We start from the raw sequence: 23,375 nt of genomic DNA on the forward strand, positions 1-23,375 counted from the left end.
ATCTAGACACTAAAATCTAGCTCGAAAAAATTATAGTACAATCAAAAAAGAAATTTTATTGATTGTTTTGTGTATTACAAAATTTAGAGTGATTTATTAAATAAAAAATTTCTTTCACGAATTGATTACAAATCTGTAAAAGAAGTTTTATAGAAGGATGTTTAAAATATTACTTCAAAACAAATTTTTGCAAGATAACAAGTAGTTTTGTGTATATTTGATTTTGAAATTGAATATACCAAAGGAGAAAATAATTCTTTGCCTAATTTTCTCAGTATAGAATTCCTTCAAAAATGCCCCCAAAACAAAAAAAAAAGACAAAGGAAAAGGAAAAATAAAAGAATCCTCCTACAAAACAAACATATCCCCAAATCATCAAAATCATGCTATGAAATTTGTTTGCAAGAAGAAAATGAAGGATCATCCTCATCAATAACCTCAAATGATGCATCCCTCTAAAATGCACAAAAACCTAAATGAAATCAGTTCTCAAATAAAAAAATGGATCAAATCTCTCTCTCAATCCCTATAACTGACATTAGTCATAGCTCAATCCAAAAAGAAAACTCCTCTCAAACACATTGTTGTTGAAGCAACCAAAATTTCAAAAAAAATAGACTGTTTTATATAAACCATAATCTCTCAAAAATATTTCAAAAGTAAATATCTTCAAGAGGTTTTTTTCAAAAAAAGTAACATCTTCGCATACTGTTAGGCAAAAATCCTTACAATATTTTACAAATAAATAGTTTGAAAAAAAATTCATTATGGAGGAAGAATTTTCTGAAAAATCTTTACACATTGTTATCAAAGTACTTCTTAAAGGATGACATTTTAAGCCATTAAACTTACAAAAAAAACCCAACAATATTATGAAAATGTACTGGTTCAAATTGAATCAGTATTTGTTTAAACACTACATAGATCCATTCAACAACCCAATTAATTAAAATTCTTAGACCAAGAGATTTAGGTGAAAACTCAAACTCTCCAAAAGAAAATTCCAACAAAATTCACCACCAAAATATACCATCACTCATATTTTACATATTGGGGCTATCAAACAGTCTAGTATAATGTCTTCCTTATCAACAACCAATATATGAGACACTCTTGGCTCATATATTTCAAGTATGACACCCAATACAAATTCCCAAATTAATTTTTTTATGGCAACCAAGTGCCTTTATTTATCCTTTACAATTTCCAAATTGATTTTAAAAATAGTGGAATTGGTACATATCATCTTCTTTTGATATCTTACTAGAAAAAATTCAAAATACATGACCTAAATTTTTTGACAAATTTTAGCCAAAACCATACAAAAAACACATATACAAAACAATTCATTTCTTTTCAAAATTGAGTATTTCTTGGATTATATCTTGGAATTATGCTTGCAAACAAAATACATGAGAATCACATTGCTAATTCAAAATTTCAAAAAAAAAAATGGTGGAACAAATTTAATGACGAAAAATATGAGTCTAATTATTTGGATGATACCCGGACTAAATTACTGTCAAATTTCTTTAAGCCAAACCGACTATCAGCGCATTGTTGGCTCAAGCCAAAATAAAAAGGAATACATAAAACTTATGACTGAAATGCTCAGGTCAATAAATTCTGACTCAAAAGATGAGAAATTCTCAACATCATTAATCAAAATAGTGAATCTTGCCGTGACAATCACCAAAACTATACATTGCCTAATAAAAAACCTACTAAAATAATATAACATACACGTTAAGTAATTTTATCTTTTGATAATAATATTAAAAATAAAATCTTAAAACTTTATAAACCACAAAGCAGTTGGATGGGCAAAATAACAGATACAGACGGGATCGTTTAAGGCCAGCCAATAATTCATCGGTAACCAGCAAATTTATTTGGGTTATGAAATCCAACACAAACACCAATCTACTCCCGTTATTTTATTGCTTCTTGGCATGCCTTTGGCAAAAGCCTTTTATCCTTCCCAACCCTTCTTGGAGAAGAGAATGTTCAATAGCAAAAGTAATGCGAAGCCAATTCTTCAATCTCACTGCTATCCCTGCATCCATTAATTCTTTGTTTTTCTGTAAAACACTATCTGTTGAGGGTGAATCCGTCTTCTTAGCGGGAGAAGTCTTTGATGTGCCCTTTTTTGAGCAACTGATCCGAATCTCAAACAATAGAGATATTTTACTTAGGATATTTATGCTCGATTTTAGCTCTGAGATTTTATTCTCCAACTCCAAGGAGAGTGTCTAGTTCCATCAAAAAAATGTTTTTATCATTTTGATCTTGGTAGGGTTTGAACCCGTACTCATAAAAAGTCTTAATTAGTAAAAACACTACCACTTGACTAATCATACTTCCATTGTTTGAGGTCCAAATCGATTGCTGAAAAGACAATACGGATTCTCCCTGAACACTACCTGGTAGAACTACATTACATTACCTGGTAGAACAATGACTGATTCTTCTTCAGCTAACTTGAGGCAGAAATCCATATCATCATTAATGTCTTCCAACATCGATAGGTTCAACTTCACCTGCGTTTAAAGCTTACTAATTTAAATACTATTCTGATTTCTTCAGCATACATTATGAACATCAAACAACTACCTTACCATTACAAACATTGATCCTTCCGGTTTCTTTGGACAAGTTAAGGAAGGTATCTCTTCAATTCTATTGTAGCATATATCAGCACATTCCCTCAGGGTGCTGATAATCTTTGAGAAAAAGTCCTCCTTTGTATTCTCCAGGATTTGAGGAGTCGCTGCCTGTTTCATAAAAAAATGACAGGAATTCTAATTTTCCAGTGTAAATGTGTGTCTTAACAAAAGTATCTTTGATTGCCAAACCTGGATAAAGGTAGCCGGATCAGAAGAGATATTGAGGAATTCTGCGATCGAATCAATTACCTGATAAGAGCCAAATTAGATCATTAACTTAACATGATCCCAACTTTTAAATATAGCACCACATATCTTAAACCAAAGGAATATAAAAGAAATAAGGGACAACCCCAGATTTTTTAAGAATGCCATTAGGATCGCTTGTGACAATCCACCCCAGGCGCCATCCTGGAACAATCCATCTCTTTGATATAGACCCCAGGGTGAGAACAGGCACGGTTGACCCCAATACTCGCATTGGCACATAACGAGTGCTTCCAAATGCCAGATTGTCGTAAGCTTCATCAGAAATAACCAAAATCCCAAGCTTTCTTGCTGTCTCTGCAACCTAAGATTCAATAAGAAAATGCTAATCAACATCTTGTTTTGGGAAGAGTCAACAAATTACTCTAAAAGCTTTTTTAACCTTGTGCAACTGTTCATAGCTGAAGACATTTCCACAAGGGTTGCCTGGGTTTATAATAACCAAAGCGACAGTATTCTCATCCGCAATACTCTCTACACCATCAAGATCAACCTCCCAACCTTTTTCAGGAAGAAGATCATAATGACGTACTTCCAGATGATTATAAGCAGAACAAGATTCATAGTATGGGAAGCCCGGTCTAGGAAGCAAAATATTGGCACCAGGACGGGAAAGAACATTTATTGCTACTTCTATTGCTTGAGTACACCCACTTGTAAGATAAACATCATCCGGTGATAACTTGCAAGGAAGGTCACGGTTGAGGTAATCTGCAATTGCCCTGTTGGAATTCAAACCGAACAAAGTCGATGACCATTCACTCATAAACAAACTTCAATAACACCTTTTTAAAGTTTTCAATCTAACTAACCTCCTTGCCGGAAGAACACCAGCAGAAGGCGCATAACAATTATGCTTAGCCGAACGTAGAGCATCAACAATGGCATCTTCAGCTGCAGGGGTAGTCTTGAAGCTTGGAAAATGAGAGGGGTCGCCATGACCAAGACGAATGACTGAAGAGCTATTATCTTTGTTGATGCGGGCTATTATTTGGTTGAGATATCCTCGCACAGTGGAGGCTGATGCTGCGTTCAGCTCTTGCTTTCCACGGAAACCCCATCTCTTTGCTTCAATCTCCATCTTCTCTCTTCTTCTTGTTGCTATGCAAATGCAAATGCAATGGAGTCTGGAGTTAAAATAGAATAATGCAAGCTGTGAGGCTTCAACAAACTCATGCACCAACCATTTTATTTTTAGCAAAAAGAAACAGGAATTCACATTTGGTCCTTTTTGCGTTTTGATATTTTCTTGTCTTCCGATAAGACTTTAGATGGTCAAACAGCCTACAAGTTTTTTTTTCCTTTAATGTATTTCATTTTTTTACTTTAAAAATTAGAATTTTTTTTAATTTTCAGTATTTTTAGTTTATATTCTACCTAATAATCAAGAGAAATTGATTTACAAGGATTAATTGAAGAAGTAATCCAACAGAAGATACGATAGTTCATGTACGGAGCAAGTGATAGACATAGTGATGTGGCATCGTCCCTCACCAGTCATCATGTGACATATTGATCCATGAAAAGGTATTCAGGTCAAGTATAAAAATAACTATTGTTGATATCATTGGATGAATAAAAATTTTATTTATAAGAGAGATTGATTTAAGTATAATTTTTTTATTGATAATTTCTTTTATCATGGAGTTAATTTTATTGATTTAAGTATATTTTTCATGTGAGCTTTAAAGTATTTTCCACGTTTCTTTCTCGGAAATTTTTTTATGGTTGCTGATAACATGTTAATTTGCATGACATTTTGTGTTTAATTAGATTTATTTTTGAATTGATCCTGTTAAATTAGTACTTTTATGTTTTAATCTTATTAGAGATGCAATTGAGACACTAAGAGAAAAATACAGATAGAAAAGGACCAAATTAAAACACAATCAATGAAATGAGGCTGAATAAAAAATGTGAAGAAAACCAAGGATTCATCAGAATTTTTGACTTTGTAAAAATAAAAAAAAATTATATTTTATATTTATTTAATTTTATGTTAAATTAGTTAAGGCTAAAATTATTAAATTCTATATATATAAATAGTGCCTTAATCTTATTAGGAAAGACGCATCTAATTCTAGTTGAATAGAATTATTTTCCTTTTCCTTTCAATTTGGCGTGAGAATTCTGATATTTTCATTTCAATTTCTTTGTTCTTTCAAAATTCGTCCAATTGCCTTCCAAGTCCTTTCATTCCCTAATATTTTCCATTATCATCAAACCACCTTTCATAACCTAAAAAGCATGATCAAATCCATGCTTCCCTAAATTCCAACTTAGCTTTAGGCCGGTGTTCTTTCTGGTCGGGAACCGTGAGATACGAATTCGTACTTAAAATCATCCCTAAGTATCTGGATAGACAAATCATCCCTTAAAGTTAAACTCAATTTCAAGTCAAAGTGCACGTTGGGTTGGAGTCGTGTTTGCTGACAGTTGGAGAAACGAGTCGACCATGCTGTATTCGGATCTCCGAGAACAAATTAAGGAAGAAGTGATTGGGTTTAAACGACCCACGCAGTTGAGGCCGTTGATTCGAGTTGGGTTTTTCAGAGCGCAAGGTTGTTGAAGTCTTGAATCGGAAACACGTGTATCTCGGTTAGATAATCGGTAAAGGTTGGTTTGCAGGTCGTACCGAGACCAATTACGAGAGGAAGAATTGGTGGTTAGGACGTTCTTAACTGCTATGACCAGCTTATTGTTTGGAGGAGAAGATCAATTTTCAAGGATAGATTCTTGAACCGGAATCTACCAAGTCTAGGGCTAAGGCAATTTATTTTTTATTACAAAATTTGAATTTAATTTCTAATTTATTTAATTATTTAATTATGTTGTTTCAATTATTTAGTTTTTAAACATTTCAAAACTCCCATGGTCTATTTGTTTATTTTTCAGCAGGTCCGTTTGGAGTCGTGGGCACAACCTTTGCCACGACCTTTGACACGACAAACATTCTGTTTACGAGATAAACACAGAAGTTGATAATAACATCCGATTCTTGTGGATTCGACGCTACTGCCACTCTTTACTACTATTTAGAGTTATTTTTGTAAGAATTATTTTTTGTATTTTCGACGCCCATCAATTGCAGACAGTTTTGGACTTTAAGACATCTCTGCATATGCAAACAAGCAACAATTCTTTCAAAAAACAACAAAATTAAAAAAAATTATGGCAAAATAATATAAATCTATTATTGTAATAAACTTGAATTTAATAAATAATTTTAATAGTGTTTATAATTCTTAAAATTAAATTAATATTTTAATTAAAATAAAATATTTAAATTAATTAATGGTATTGTAAAAATTGAAATATCAAATTTTATTAAAAATAAAAATAAAAATAAAAATATTAAATATTAAATTAAAATGTAACGAAAAGATAATGCTAAATTTGTGTACAGGATAGACTGCGGTCGATGCATTCAAATAACTTCCAAGCTTGTTCTGACATTCTCGAGCCTCGAGCTTTTAGTAATTTATCTTCACTTTGTATTTTTTTGGTAACAATCATATACTATGACTAATTTAATATACATATATTTTGTTTTATTGTAAGTGGGGTTGATGCTTTTATTGCTATGAGTACTATACATTATTATTTTAACTTTATTTAACATTTGTGGCGCTTATGAGTTGCAATGGTGAGATATTTTATTCGCTATTTTAACCAAATTACTTTAAAAAATTAATTATTTATGGGTTCAAAAATAATTATTTAAATAACTTAAAATGAATAATAAAATTAGGTTATGGGGAGTAGATAGCCAGCACATTTTTTTGACAAGATCATTGGCTAATGATTGTATCATAGATTAAAAATAATAATTTTTGAGGTTTTAGACATTAGATTACCGATATTTTTATATATTTTTTAAATCGTATCATACTGGTATACATTTATATTAGTATTTAAAAGAAATTTTTGGGGGCTAGCACACTGATGACCGACACCCTTTATATTAAAATTTTTTTGAGGTGTTGAGACACTAATAGCTGACCCCCCTTTATATGATTAAAAAAATAAATTTTATTTTTGAATTTGTAAGTAAATCAATTTTGTATCTAATGATAAAAAAGTTTAAAATATGGTTGTAAAATTAAATAAATTAATAACCCTAAATAGTATCATAAATAGTAATAAAATTCCAATTGGATTAAAATTGAAATTAATTTTAAAAAATAGAATTTAATTTATCTGGTTGAATTTAATCAGATAAAGGGGATGTCGGCCATCATATCCTAGCACCCCCAAAAAAATTTAAATTGAGTACTGGGTGCTGGCCATCAGTGTCCCAGCACCTAAATTTTTTTTAACAAATTTTAAAAAGGGTACCGACCATTAGTGTGCTAGCATCTCAATTTTATTTATTTAATACTGGTATAAATGTATACCAATATGATACGGTTCGAAAAAATACAGGGGTGCTGGCCATCGAGTGTCCAGAACCCCAAAATTTTTCTTTTTTTATCCCTAACACAATCATCAGCCAATGATTGTGTAAGAAAAAAAGGGGTGCCGAGCATCTACTTCCCATAACTTAATTTTACTGTTCATTTCAGGTTATTTATGTAATTGTTTTTTAATCAAGGTCATTTACGTAAATAATTAAATTTTTTGGGTTATTTGGGTAAAATAACATATTTTATTATTATATTATTTTAACATTATTTTTATATATATTAAGGGGAGTTGGTTTCATATTCTTAACGGAAAGTACTTATAAAATTGAATGTTGATAATAGCAATATAGAACGATCGCAAAACAATAAGAAAAGAAAAAATAAAACACACAGATTTTATATGAAAACCCTTTTGAGAAAAAAAATCATAGGCAGAGGAGGAGAAATTCACTAATATTGAAAACTGAATGATACAAGAGGAGTTTCGACATCTATTTAAAGGTTGAAAAACTTTATTTTAATTAACATCAAATAGAAAAAGTGTAGTTTTATACATATTCTACTTGTGCGACATAGTCCATTTATTTGATGCTACAAATTCATGGTGAATCCCTCTCTACATTCTTAATTTCTCATTTGGATCTACACATACAATAAAGCTTATAACTAACTCCTTTTGTTCTCATTTCCTTTTTAAATCATATACTAACAATTATTTATCATCAACTATAAAGTTTCTATGCCATATCAATTCAATAGTGTCGCCAACTATAAACTAATACCTAATTTTCATCTCTTACTAAATAAAATTTTTGAGACATGTTTTCATTCTTGTTTTGAGTTTTGTAAAAGAGTCAGTATTTTAAGTATTCAATTAATTTTTATTTTTGAGTAATTGAATCATTGTCCTAATTTCAAAGGCAAACTATTACAATTTCACTAACCATTATTAATTATCAAACTTCATTTTTGTAGGGATCATATATAAATGTAGTTGGGTAGGTTTGCGATGGTCGTGAAACTAACTAATAATTCGACTTAAGGCAAGCGCACCTATCGAACAGTAGTATAGTTATGGTGAGACCGATATATTGTATCCACGAGGACTAAAAGTACTAGTAGTTACTCTCTTTTTGTTATCTAGCCTAAGAATTTAAGGGTGTTTTTAAACTAAACTAATTTTCTAATTTATCTAAGATCACGACAGAGGCGAAAGTTGGAAAATACTTCAGGAAAACCAATTGAGAAGATAATACCCAATAAAGAATCCACCTAGACTTCACTTGTTACCTTTGATTTAGATGATTTATTCACTTGACTTATTCCGTAGAAATCCCTAATTTATGTTAATATCTCTCTCGAGACTAAGAACACATGACTCTAGGTTGATTAATTGAAATATCTTTCTAATTAAAACTCCTATTGTCACATTAACTCGATCTATGGACTCCCTTATTAGATTTGACTCTAATCCGGCAGATTTATGTCGTCCTATCTCTAGGATTGCATTCAACTCCACTTAATTATGAATGATCTACTCTTAAACAGAGACTTTTCTCCACTGAATAAGCAAATCAAAAACCTGGATTAATATCCTAAAATATTAAAGCAAGAATTAAAACTCATAATTAAGAATAAGAACAAGTATTTATCATATAAATCAAAGCATAATAAAATTGTCATAGGGTTCATCTCCCTTAGGTATTTAGGGAGTTTAGTTCATAATAATAATGGAAAACATTTCAAAGTTTGGAAAATAACAAAACATAAAGAAAACCCAAGAACTTCTAGGAAATTGGATGGAAATCTTTAGTCTTGATGTAGATCCTGGCTCCGAGGTGATTCCGATGGCTAGTCGCGAGTATTTTCTGCCTCCCACTCTCTGTGTGTCTCTCTCCTCCTCTTCTAGGGTCTTTATATGGATTTTTGATTGCCCAAATTAACCCAAAATAAGCCTTTTCCGAGTAGAACTAGACGTGGGCTCGACAGGGACATGGCCGTGTGTCACGCCCGTGTGCAGATGCTCAGGCCGTGTGCAATTTTGACTTGGATTAATGTCGACACAGCCATGACACACGGGCATGTGGTCTACCCGTGTGTCACACACGGGTGTTTGGATTACCTGTGTGGGACTGCCTAGGCCGTGTGAGACATTGATTTAGGCCCAACTTGTCCGTTTTTCACTCTTTTCTCGCTCTTTTGGTTATCCTAAGCTTTCCTGAGTGTAAAACATGAATTTAAAGGATTAGGAGCATCGAATTCAATAAAACCAAGGAAAAATCATCTATAAATATGCTAAGCATGGGGTAAAAATATGTATATATTATGGTTTATCAAATATCCCCACACTTAAGCATTTGCTTGTCCTCAAGCAAAATCCTCAATTTACAATTAAACTAAATCCTTCTCAACTTATAATTTTCATTAATAATGTTCGAAATAATCCATAAATAATCATACATTAAGAGCTTAACCATAAGAACATTAAAGTTTCAAACAATCCAAATTGAGCATTTTAATCCTAAAATCATAGGCATCCCCTTTTATCTAAGTAGTTATCTTTAATTCCAATTTAACAAGGGTTGACATCCTCACTAAAGGTTCACTCAAATCACTCAAAGTGTTTAAGGTTTAACAATTAAGCACTCAATAGTCAAACATGAAAAGTTATTACCATAAGCTTGCATGAAAATTAAATCTCCACCACTATAAATGAGATGATACACAAATTATTAAAAGGTCTTTAGCAGGGTTGTAATGGGTTTGGGTTAAAGGTGTGGATAAAGGCTGAAAAAAGAGGGTTAGAGTCGAGATTAATTCAAAATGAATTACCAAACTTAGAAAAATGAAGCTCATTGCTAAATTACAAGAAGGTGCCAGAATTTAAACTATCTAAAGCAAATGATGTGAGCTTTTTCTCAATATAACAACTTTAACTTATCCAAGCTCTTTAGAACAATATGTAAATGAATGAATAGATATGCGATTTTTTTTAAGAATAAGAACAAGTAATGGAGAATACATCATAAGGATAAATTTAGCAACTAGAATGAATGAACATAATTAGGTAACTAATTAAATTAAATCTCGACAAAAAGGGAGTCAATAAAAAGGAAAAAATTCTTAACGAATCAAAAAAATGTTAAGTTGTGGGTTAATATTAAGGGAAAAATCAATAAATAATAGTTAAGACTCAAAGGGGTTCACTAGTAGTCAATTGTGTGGGTAGGCCTTGATGGGGTAAATAGGTTAGAACCTAAGTGCCTTTATCATTTTCGCATATCAAATCAAAGGTGTGGTCTTGACATGCATAATCGAAGCAAGTTCTAGAATAACAAATAAATGTTGACACACTCATAATCAATAAAATCAATGATCAAGAAAGATATATGCTCTGAAAAGCTCAAAGTCTCATGAAAATTAAGGGTATTTGATGTCAATCCTGTAAATTCAAAACTTCAAGATAATACCTCAATTCAGGGAAACAACCTAGCAATTTTATTTCTCAAAAGTCAACTCATCATGCTTGATTCCCTAATGTCTTAAAGTTTAAACAATTAATGCACAATTTCCTATGGTTTAATTTAAAACATATCAATAAAAATCATAGATCAATCAGAATTTACTCTAATAAGGATATGAGAAAATTATTTAAGAACAGATAAAAATTCAGGGATTTTTTGATAATCACATAAATATCCTCCCCACACCTATGGTGTACATTGCCCTCAATTTACAAAGATAGATAATAGCCATATAAGTATAAGATTAGAAGAGAGGGAGAGAACGAAACTGCCCTGAATTTGGATGTAATCCTTGAAAGAGCTGGAACAAGTTTAGAGGCATTGAAAGTGATATGTATGTAGACAGAGGTGAAGGTGGTGGTAGAGGTTGGGTTCCACAACCACAGTGTCCAGCGAAGAGGTTATCGTGGTGGTTGGTGTCATAGTGGCTATAGTCGTGGTCGAGCAGGACATGGCAGTTGTGGAGGAATGTTTGTTTATTCCTGAGTAGCTCCCATCGACTGAACCTTTTGAAACTGCGATGCCATCAGTAATGTTTAAGGGATTTATATTTATAGGGTTCTTAGAGTTAGTAATAATGAAATAGCAAGATAAAATAAAATTCAAATTAAACTAATAAAAGTCTTGGGAGAAAATGATAAATAAAGTCCAAAAGAAAAGCAAAAATAAAAATAAAATAAAAAGAAAAACAATTTAAAAATTAAATGGACTTAAAAGTCCTCGTCGACAGCTAGATCTTGATGTGGTGGTGCTGGAGGTGATATGTGAAAATGTTGGCAGATTTGTTGTAAAGTCGCCTTGATGCTGTTGAATCGCTGAGTGCAATATTGCTCAAAGCGATGAAGGTGGTCTGAAACTTCAGACAATGAAGCAGCCGCATGAACTGGCTGGTGTCTCGGTGGTGGCTGAGAAGGTGGCTCGTCCTGAACTGGAGGGATATCATCAGGAATATCCTCGTCATCATCCTCATCGGCGGCTCGTGCAAGTCGATACTGAGGAGGGTCGAACTTACGCCAACACTCAATCACTCTCATATGGAGCATACTTTAGATGCCCTGTAGGGACATCTGGGCAATGAGAGTGAGCGATGAAGACTGCGCCATTGTATTCAGGAGCTTGAAGTAGCGCGCTAGACGAGTCACATGTGGGCCAGTACTGATGACTCCTTTTCGGTGTTGTTCTATCTGATGGCGAATAGCAAGGGCGGCGAAGTACGCGAGATCAAAGATGTGCCTTCTCCGCATGCTCCACAAGAAGTATGCGTCGTGAGTGTTGACAACGCCAATACTCTCTCATCTCTCCGTTAATGTGTGTGCTAAAAGGGCATGGAGATAGCGCAGAGCTGGAGGCAGTGCCGATGCCTTTGAACAACTATTAGGATCATAAATACCTGTATGAGGTTAGAGGTCGTTCCAGCACACAGAGGGTGAACGATGAATGTGATGGTGGAGGTTGGGAAAGATGTCGGCGTCCATGAACTCGTCCGTATAGAGTCCTAAGGCAGCTCCAAATTCGGGGACACTCAACTGACGTACTAGACTGCCAAGGAGAAATTAAACTATTCCTGGGTCGTCGTGTTCCGCCATCACAGTCTGTAACTGGACAGTCGAGCCTAGTTCCTAGGTGAATTCTAGATATGTCAGCTCGATGATGTCAAAGAACCGGTCCCACGAAGCGATGGTTAAGAGAGCCTAAATCGAGTCAGCTAGATGGACTTGCTCTAGTGCATCCCAATCGATGCAACGGCCCACGCCTAGGGGTCGGGTCCGTAATATCTAGAATAGTTCCTCTTAGGGTCCTGATGAAAATTGGAGAAATGGGTGTCGTATCTCAGTGGTGGGGCCAGAGAAAGATGTCGCTCCTTTTTGTTTTTTCGAGGCAGGAACCACGGTTTTCTTGCCTATTGTATTTGTCATAGTGTACCTGTAATAAAAGATCGGGTCATCATTAATAATTCCCAAATCTGCAAGCAAAATCTGAGTAGTCCAAAATAGTAATACTCTGCTTGTAAGATAATATGGACACTAATTCAAGCATGCTAAAACTGAGTAGTGATATTGCGTATGAATCAACGAGCCAAATGATTACGACTAACAAAAGATGGAATTAGTACTAAGGTTAAACAAAGCTAATGCTAAAAGAAAAATCAAGTTATAGTAGATAATACTAAAATGTGGTAAATAACTAATGATAACCTTAATCATGTGGGCAAATCAGGCAGGAATGAAAACACAGCGACTAAGTAAATCTTTATCGTCAGTAAAATTGGAAATTACTAAACATAACTAAGGATTAATAAGCATGCAAATTATTAGCTGTGGGAAGAATAAACAAGTACAAGTCAAGTAGACTAAAGGAAGTAAAATAATTGAAAGTAATTGAGGTAAAAAGGAAACAAGCGACTGATGAACGACGATGGTGCTTTATGGGGCTAGTGCGCGAGCGGTGTGGGTTGGACGACGGAGGAGTGCATGCAGAGGGGGAAGAGAGGGAGGGGGTGGCTGCCGGCGGTACTTGGTGGTCGGAGGGTGAGGGAATAGGGGAAATAGGAGGAAAGTGAAAGAAAGGGGAAAGAAGGGAAGAAAAGAACAGAGAAGAAGAGAAAATGAATCATGAAAAAAAAAAGGATGGGGGTGAAGAAATAGGGGAGGAATGGAAAGGGGAGGGAAAAGAGATGATAAACGCCAAATTATACATATCTATACCCCAAATACTTAGCATATTTATGGATGTTTATTACTAGATTTGTGGATTTTGGTGCTCTTAATCCCGTTATTTCATGTTTTGTACTTAGGAGAGCACCAAGAGTCGAAAGGAGCCAAAAACGAGCTAAAAAGGGACAAAAATAGACCAAATCGAAAAGATGACACGGCCTAAGCCTTGCCACACGGGCATCTCACACGCCCCTGGCTTTCGGGGGTGTCGACCAAGGTTTTCACGATTCACACAGCTTAGCCATTAAGCCCACACGGCCGTGTGTAATTCAACGGATCGAACACGGCCTGGTAATCACGTCACAGGGCCGTGGCACATGGGCGTGTCCCTTTTTCAAAGAGTTGTATTTTACATGGAAAAAGGTACTTAGGGAGGAAGAAAGCCAATCCAAAGCCTATATAAACACCCTAAGTGTGACCTAGAAGGAGGCCGCTCTTTCCAGAACTTTTCTGGAATACAGTACCACACACCAGAAATTACTTGAAGAAAGCCAGACGATTCATCTCAAAAGCCGGAGCTACTCCAAGACTGAAGATCTCTCTCAGAATTCCTTCAGGGGTTTTAGAGTTTTCTTTATGTTTTGTTTTTTTCGTACTTTTGAGACGTACTCTTATTTTATTATGAACTAAACCCCTAGATACCTAAGGGGGATAAAACCTATGATGGATCTTGTTATTATTATCTGAACTGTATGATAAATACTTGATTTATTCTTAATTATGTATTCTTAATGCTTGAGTTAATATTCTGGGTATTAATTCATGATTTCATGTGCTTATGTAGAGGAGAAATAAACCCTGCCTAAGAGTAGATTTGGCATAATTAAGTGGAGTTGATCGAACGCCTAGGAATAGGGTTACGAGATTTTTTCGAATTAGGGTGAAACCTAATAAGGGGATCTATAGATCGAGTTAATGCAACCTTAGAGTGTTAATTAGAGAAAAGTCTCAGTTATTCAATCTAGGGATTAGACGTTATTAGTCTTGAATAGGGATAATAACTTAACTTAGGGATCTCTACGGATCAACTCAAGTGAATAAATCGTCTGGTTCAGAGTCAGATAACAAGTGAAATCTAGGTGGATTCCTCCTTGGGTGTCGTCCTTATCAATTGCTTTTCTTTAAGTCTTTTTCCAAATTTTCTCTTTGCTTTAATTAAATCAGTTAATTAGTTTAAATAATTAGTTTAATAAATAAACCCTTTTATTCTTAGGCTAGATAATAAAAAGATAGTTATTACTAGTACTTTTGGTTCCCTTGGGTACGATATCCCGGTCTTGCCATTACTATACTATTGTTCGATAGATGTGCTTGCCTTTTCTTCATGATAATAGTTAGTCTAGGTTTAATCTTCATTATAAATATTTATTACTTGTTACGAATCACGCGATCAAGTTTTTGGCGCCGCTACCGGGGAACTGAAATATTAGGAACACTAAATTTTTATTACTTTAGCCATTTTTTTCTTGCAATTTTATTTTATTTATTATTTATTAATTTACTTTTTCTCTGTTGGCAGGTTTTTATAGTTTGTGACTAGAAGAAACTTGTTAGGACCATTACTCTTTGACGAAGAAATCGATCACACAATTCACAAAAATCAAAGAGAAATAAGGCATAGTTTACGCTACACGGAGAATGAGTGAGAAGACGATACTCAAACCCCAACCGAAGAGATGGCCGAAAATCCAGGTGATCAGCTGCCTCCTACAATTGTAGCTAATCAAAATCCTGCTCCACGTACTATGTATGATTATGCTAAACCTTCTTTAACAGGAACTGAGTCTAGTATAGTTAGACCTGCTATTGCTGCGAATAATTTCGAACTAAAACCTAACACAATTCAGATGATACAGCGGTTTGTTCAGTTTGATGGTTTGCAGGATGAGGATCCCAACACGCACTTGGTGAATTTTCTTGAATTTTGTGATACATTCAAAATCAATGGCGTTTCTGATGATGCCATTCGTCTTTGGTTATTTCCCTTTTCACTGAGAAATAAAGCTAAACAGTGGTTGAACTCGTTACGACGAGGGTCTATCACTACTTGGGAACAAATGACCAAGAAGTTTTTACTAAAATATTTTTCGCCGGCTAAAACGGCTAAATGGTGTAATGATATCTCTTCTTTTGTGCAAATGGATTTAGAAACACTTTACGATGCATGGGAGAGATACAAGGACTTACTAAGGAGGTGCCCTCACCATAGGTTACCGCTTTGGCTGTAAGTTCAAATGTTCTACAATAGTGTGAATCCTTCGACAAGACAAATGATTGACGCAGCTGCTGGCGGAACCATTAACAATAAAACACCGGAAGATGCCTATGAATTCATAGAGGAGATGTCTCTGAACAACTATTAGTGGCAAGTTATGAGGACAAAGCCAACGAAAGAGTCGGTGTCTATAACATTGATTCAGTCACCATGCTCTCTAGTCAGGTAGAACTTGTCAATAAAAAGATTGACGGTTTACTTGGTTCTACGCAGGTACATCCAGTAATGAGGTGTGACTCAAGCGGAGGAGGTGTACATACAGGATACCAATCCTTCAATCCTACAACTGAAGAGGAACAAGTCAACTATATGGGTAACAATAACTTTAGATCTCAAAATAACCCATACAGTAATACTTATAATGCAGGTTGAAGGAACCACCCAAATTTCTCCTGGGGTGGTTAAGGGAATCAAAAGCCACAAAATCCTCAGGGTTTTCAACAACCATCTTATCAACAAGAGAAGAAACCAAACCTTGAAGATATACTTTCTAAATTCATCTCGGTGTCAGAAACCCGTTTCCAAAGTACCAAGACAGCACTTAAGAATCAACAAGCATCGATCTAAGGATTAGAAACTTAGATAGGCCAGCTGTCCAAACTAATCTCCGAACGACCACAAAGTAGCCTACAAGTAATACTGAACCTAATCTGAGGGAACACCTCAATGTAATTAGCACTCAAGATAAGGAAGGATTCATTGCACCTGAACCAGAATTACAACAAGACAACACGATGAACAAAGGATGAGAAGAGGTAAATATTAATGATCCAAAATAGGTAAGTACGAATCACGAACCTCGTGTGCCATATCCTAAAGCGATGAAGAAAGACAGAACAGAAGAAAAACTCGGTAAGTTTGTCAAACTCTTAAAGAAATTACATATTAACTTACCCGTTATTGATGTCCTTTCGCAGATGCCCAACTCAGCAAAAATCTTAAAGGAACTTCTGAGCAATAAAAAGAAATTAGACGCTACATCACATGTGGAATTCAATGCAGTCTGCTCAGCTATTCTAAAGAATGAGCTACCTAACAAATTAAAAGATCCAGGGAGTTTTACAATTCCTTGTTTAATTGGTAGTCTATCTGTGAATAATGCTTTAGCTGATCTAGGGGCAAGTATAAATGTTATGCCATATAAAATGTTTAAACGACTAGGTCTCGGTAAACCCAAACAGAACAATTGGCTGACAAAGCAGTTAGATTTCCTAAGGGTATTATTGAAGACGTTCTCATTAAAATTGATAAATTTATTTACCGAGTAGACTTCGTTGTCTTAGATATGGATGAGGATAACAAGGTACCTTTAATTTTAGGACGACCATTTTTAGCAACTGCCAGAACCATTATTATTGTAGGCACAGGAGAGCTAACACTTCGTGTAGGTGACGATACAATAACTCTCCAAGCACGCGACTCAGTCAAAACCTCTAAGACTCAAGATAATGCTATAAAAACTGTCGATGATAAAACTAATATTTAATCGTCCTTGTAGGAACTTCCTCGAACAGAGACAACAGAAATAGTGCACTACTATCATGAAGGGAACAAAGACTTCCATGAAGAATGAATACTACAGATAGAGGAGCTAGACGAATGGCGAGAACACAAACCGCGAACACATGACAAACTGAAACTACGCAAAAACAAGCCCGATACCTCTCCTAATCAACTTCAGGTCGACGATACAGTCTTACTAGATACTGTTGATCCTCACATTGTCACTACCAAACCAAATGAGGGAATCCCTCTTACGATACTTAGTATTTTTCCATTCGGTACAGTGGAGGTGAGTCACCCCAAGTTCGACACTTTTAAGGTAAACAACACCCGTTTAAGACCTTATTTTAAAATTGACAACAGGAATGAGGAATATGAACTCCTCGAACCACCATGATCATTCAACGAAGAGGTAAGTCGAGCTTAGACTAGAAATAAACGCTTTTCGGGAGGCAACCCGAGCACTAACATATTTTGATTTCTTTATTTTTATTTTCTAACACTTTGGATCCTTAACTTAATCTTTGAATTGCACAGTTTTTAGCACATACGACCATACACACGGGCGTGCCTAAAGCTGTGGCCAAACAGGGGAAGAAGCCACGGTCGTTCGATACGACCGTGTTGAAACAGGACATATTTCCCCAAAATACGGGGTGCGATAAATCCCCAGGGCTGTGCGACATGGAAGTGGGTGAATTGATCGGAACAAATGGGCGTGGGAATGAAAACCCACGGCGTGCCAGGGACAAAGCTCGATTCTGTTTCTTCGACACAGACGTGCGACACGCTCGTGCCATTCAGCTGTGTACAACAATACACGAGCGTGCTACCATAACACACGGGCATGGGAGAAGTGAACAAAGCTAGGCACGGTCGTGTGACATGGCCGTGTGCCACATACACCCAAGACACACGGGCGTGGGACAGTAGCCGGGCACGACCTAAATTGAAAAATTCGAAAAACACGGGCTTACACTCAAAGTACACCGGCGTGGCCCTAGTCCGTGTGACCCTCCCCTATATATACAAACCACTGTTCATCTTCTTCCCCCTTTTAAAAACTTTACCGAAAAATCCTCCTTCCGACTCTCTAATCCTTATTTCGGCTACCATTTCTAAAATTCTCACTTCCCCAACCCTCAAACAACCTTGAAATCCATCCCCCTTACATTAATCCCCACTTTCCCCTTTCTATACCATCTATTTTTCCCACCACACTGCTTCCTCTTCGCGTCACACGCCCGTGCTCGCCACCACATGCCCGTGCGCTGCCATACAACAGCCCTTGGTTCACTTTGTCAACTTTATTTTTCCAATTTGTATTTCTACATTAGTATTATACATGCTTTACATAGATATTGTACTATTTTGCTTTAGACAAGTTAGAAATTTGACTTAGAATTTTCTATATTTGAATTATTTAAGCCACTAAATAACATATACTAGTTTTGGGGCCTCTTGCTTAACTACTAATGTATCTTAGATTCTATCAATGCTCATATATTTTCAGGTACATTATGTCGTCATCAAGAGGAAAGAAAGTTGCGGTCCCATCCTCAAAGAGACGTAAGGGACCGGGTTCTTCCTCGGTACATGCTACAGCCGAAGTTCGGCACCCGTTCCTTGAATTTTCGCAAGCTTCACAGGAGGAGCTATTCCAGATATTACGCGCACGACCCATCACCATAGGTCGCTGCATCAACTGGGCTACCGTAAAGCAAGTCTAGCTCGCTGATACCATCCGCGCTCTCTTGTCCACAGACTATGGGAACGGTTCTTCGCTATTTCCGAGCCCACTTATTTAGAGCTAACTTTAGAATTATGCTCTACTTTTCATTTTCAGGTGGTGATGACGAACAATGACGACCCAGGCACCATTCACTTCCAATTAGGCGGTCTAGTTCATGTGATGAGTGTCCTAGAGTTTGGAGTTACTTTGGGACTTTACCCCGATGAGTTTATGGAGGAGGAGGACATGAACGCACTACCACGCAATATCCACATCTCCCCCTCCTTGTGCTGGATGGCTTTGGCACCACTCTCTTCCAACTACGAACTTAGACGCTCAAAGGCCTCAGCTCTCCCCCCTTCCCTACGATATCTCCATGCCATATTGGCACACACCTTGACCGGGAGGAGAGAGAGCACCGGCGTCGTTAATACCCACAACGCCTACTATTTATGGTGCATGGTGAATGTACACGTGACCGATTTAGCATACTTCATTGCTTTCACCATTCGCCATCAGACCAAGCGGCATAGGAAGGGAGTGATCTCCATCGGCCCTTACGTGACGCGCATTGCCAGACACTTTGGCCTCCTCAGCACCACGGCCCAGTCATCAGCGCTTACTCTGATAGGTTAGATGTCCCCACAGGGCATCACAACTATGTTACACATGAGAATGATCGAGCGCCAACGTGGGATCGATCTTCCTCAGTACCATCTCTCGCATGCCATTGACTAGGAGGATCTTGAGGACATCCTTGATGATGTTCCCCCACAGATGAGGAGCCTTCTACCGTGCCACCTAGGGAATGACCAATTCATGCGGCTGCTTCATTGGCACATCTTTCCGACTGACTCGCCCACTTCGAGCAGTATTGCACTACACAGTTCGAGATGATCCACGATCGAGATTGGCGACGGGACCGAAAGATGGACGATATACAGGCCATGTTGCAGCAACTGTGCCAGCACTTCCACGTTGCTACTCCAGCATCACCACCTGAGGGCCCCACCAATGAAGATCATTGAATCCTCCTATTTTTTTATTATTTACTCTTATTTTATTTTTATTTTTATTTTCATTTCAATTTTATTATTTTATTTTGAAAGACATCTATATTAGTAAATTTTACTTTTTCCATTTTCTGGTATTTCTAACAAGTAATTCCATTACGCTCTCTTCGACACCAACTCTTAATAAGCTCTTCATGATTCTACAGATTTCCAAGCAAAGTTGCTAGGAATATTTTACGAAATGAGGAAACAAAAGGGAAACAATACCTCATAAGTGCCATGTTCAACGACCGATTTTCTTCATCTAGCCACGAACAATGGTAGCTACCACTTTCCCTGAACACTCCATCCTCAGAATCAAGCTCCACGTCCATATAACAGGGAGTTTTACCTCCTTTCCTCTTATGGTTTTCTTTATTTTGAATACTATTTCTTTGTACATTGAGGAAATGTACATCTTAAGTGTGGGGGGGTGAACATGAAACCTAACTTTGTGCATTATTCTCAATTCCCTGAATTTGGTCTTGTACTTAAGTGATTTTCTCATAATATTGATCGAATAAATTCTGATTGATCTATAATTATTGTTGGTATGTCATGAATTAGACCATGGGAATTATGCATGATTATTTGATTATAGGACATTAGAGAATCGAGCATGATAAGTTGATATTTTGAGAACTAATTTTTTTTTAGATTATTTTTCTAAATTGAGGTATTATCTTGAAATCTTAAGTATATAGGAATGACATCAAAAACCCAAATTTTTGGTGAGATTTTTGAGCCTTTTGAGCATATAGCTTTTTTTTTGCTCACTTCTTTTGTGGTTTGAGTGTGTCAACATTGAACTGTTATTCTAGAACTTGCTTCGATTATACATATCAAGATCACACGTATGATTTGATATACTAAGATGATAAAGGCACTTAGGATTTAATCCATTTACTCCATAAAAAACCTTCCCACATAATTAAACCCTTAGTGAACCCTTTTTTTGAGTCTACTAACCCTTTTCTTTGATTAACCCTAATCATTAACCCATTAACCCATTAACCCATTACTGTTGAAATCCTCTTACTTAGTTTGACCCTTTTTATCAAGATTGAATTTAATACTGTTACCTCACTATGTTCATCATTTTTTTTGTTACTGAATCATGAAATCTGATTTCCATATTGTATCGACTTGATTTGTTCTAAAAAAAAAACTCAGTATTATTATTGTAATTCTCAGCAAGCTAAAGTTGTCATGAGCTCATGTAAAATAGTTCTAGATATTTGTTTGTGGTTCAGTAATTAAGTTTTTGATAGTGGGGTAATATATTGAAATTATCTCGATTCTAACCTTTTTCTCTTCAGCTTGTATCCATACTTGTAACCTAAACCCTGTTATAACCATGCAAAGACCTTTTGATTAGTGTATCATATCATATCATTTACAAGTGGTGGAGATTTGATTTTCATGCAAGCCTATGGTAATAACTTTTCATGTTAGACAATCGAGTGCTTAATCTTGAACCTTAAAAACTTTAAGTGATTTGAGTGAATCTTTAGTAAGGATGTCATCTCTTGTATATTTAGGACTAAAGTTAATTACTTAAAGGAAGGAGATTACCTTTGATTTTATTATCATTGTTTGAGGCTTTTAATGCCCCTATAGTTGAATTCTCACTGTATGATTTTCTGTGGAATAACTTGTAACATTATCAGTAATGATTGTGTGATTGAGAGGAATGGATCCTAGCAGTAAATGAGAATTTTGCTTGAGGACAAGCAAATGCTTAAGTATGGGGGTATTTGATAAACGCCAAATTATACATATTTATACCCCAAATACTTAGCATATTTATGGATGTTTATTACTAGATTTATGGATTTTGGTGCTCTTAATCCGCTTATTTCATGTTTTGTACTCAGGAGAGAACCAAGAGTCGAAAGGAGCCAAAAACGAGCTAAAAGGGACGAAAACAGACCAAATCGAAAAGATGACACAGCCTAAGCCTTACCACACGGGCATCTCACACGCATGTGGCCTTCGGGGGTGTCGACCAAGGTTTTCATGATTCACACAGCCTGGCCATTGAGCCCACACGGCCGTGTGTAATTCAACGGATTGAACACAGCCTGGTAACCACGTCAAACGACTGTGGCACACGGGCGTGTCCCTTTTTCAAAGTGTTGTATTTTACATGAATAAGGGTACTTAGAAAGGAAGAAAGCCAATCTAAAGCCTATATAAACACCCTAAGTGTGACCTAGAAGGAGGCCGCTCTTTCCAGAACTTTTCTGGAATACAGTACCATACGCCAGGAATTACTTGAAGAAAGCTAGACGATCCATCTCAAAAGCCGGAGCTACTCCAAGACTGAAGATCTCTCTCAGAATTCCTTCAGGGGTTTTAGTGTTTTCTTTATGTTTTGTTTTTTTCATACTTTTGAGATGTACTCTTATTTTATTATGAACTAAACCCTTTAGATACCTAAGGGGGATAAAACCTATGATGGATCTTGTTATTATTATCTGAACTGTATGATAAATACTTGATTTGTTCTTAATTATGTATTCTTAATGCTTGAGTTAGTATTCCGGGTATTAATTTAGGATTTGATGTGCTTATGCAGAGGAGGAATAGACCCTGCCTAAGAGTAGATTTGGCATAATTAAGTGGAGTTGATCGAACGCTTAGAAATAGGGTTACGAGATTTTATCAGATTAGGGTGAAACCTAATAAGTGGATCCATAGATCGAGTTAATGCAACCCTAGAGTTTTAATTAGAGAAAATTCTCAGTTATTAAATCTAGGGATTAGACGTTATTAGTCTTGAATAGGGATAATAACTTAACTTAGAGATCTCTAAGGATCAAGTTAAGTGAATAAATCGTCTGGTTGTAGTATAGTGGTGAGTATTCCCGCCTGTCACGCGGGTGACCCGGGTTCGATCCCCGGCAACGGCGCCAAAATTTGATGTGGTCGTTGAGAGCACCAAAAATAACCTATTCCCTGTAAAATAATAAAAATAGAAAAAGAATAGTAAAGGGAAAGTAGGGTCGAATCCTCAGGGATCGGATTATACGAATGCTTGTTTCTCGAAATCCTGGGCAGAATTGTGCCCAAGAAAACCTACGTTCCTGGAAAAAAAAGTAAAAAAAAAATAGATTTTAAGAATTGATTTTGGAAGCGAAATTAAAACAGATTTTAAAGTTTACTGAAATTATGATTACGAAAATAATAAAAATAATAAAGAGAGTTTTAAGTGAAAAGAAATTCTTATGGGA

General features: G+C 35.8%; 1 protein-coding gene and 1 non-coding gene across 5 annotated transcripts; both read right to left on the bottom strand.

Annotated features, from left to right (window-relative positions):
• Positions 1–1,775: 1,775 nt before the first annotated feature.
• Positions 1,776–4,216, bottom strand: LOC107886791 (tyrosine aminotransferase). 4 transcript variants are annotated; one of them, XM_016810857.2, is made up of 7 exons: positions 3,746–4,216; positions 3,316–3,655; positions 3,019–3,237; positions 2,856–2,915; positions 2,619–2,774; positions 2,447–2,540; positions 1,776–2,056 (listed from the first exon to the last, which is right to left on the bottom strand). In XM_016810857.2, the coding sequence occupies exons 1-7, from the start codon at positions 4,012–4,014 to the stop codon at positions 1,938–1,940; spliced, it is 1,257 nt and encodes a 418-aa protein (XP_016666346.1). In that variant the 5' UTR covers positions 4,015–4,216; the 3' UTR covers positions 1,776–1,937. The 4 variants fall into 4 exon arrangements, with proteins under 4 accessions (XP_016666346.1, XP_040956597.1, XP_016666345.1 ...); XM_041100663.1 differs by having other exon boundaries at positions 1,776–2,081; XM_016810856.2 differs by having other exon boundaries at positions 2,619–2,801.
• An 11,468-nt stretch (positions 4,217–15,684) lies between these two features.
• Positions 15,685–15,789, bottom strand: LOC121227735 (small nucleolar RNA R71). Its single transcript, XR_005925263.1, has one exon. It is a non-coding gene; the product is annotated as a small nucleolar RNA R71 (small nucleolar RNA).
• Positions 15,790–23,375: the final 7,586 nt, after the last annotated feature.

This window comes from Gossypium hirsutum, chromosome A03, assembly GCF_007990345.1.
Source record: "Gossypium hirsutum isolate 1008001.06 chromosome A03, Gossypium_hirsutum_v2.1, whole genome shotgun sequence".
In the NCBI taxonomy this organism is placed as follows: Eukaryota; Viridiplantae; Streptophyta; class Magnoliopsida; order Malvales; family Malvaceae; genus Gossypium; species Gossypium hirsutum.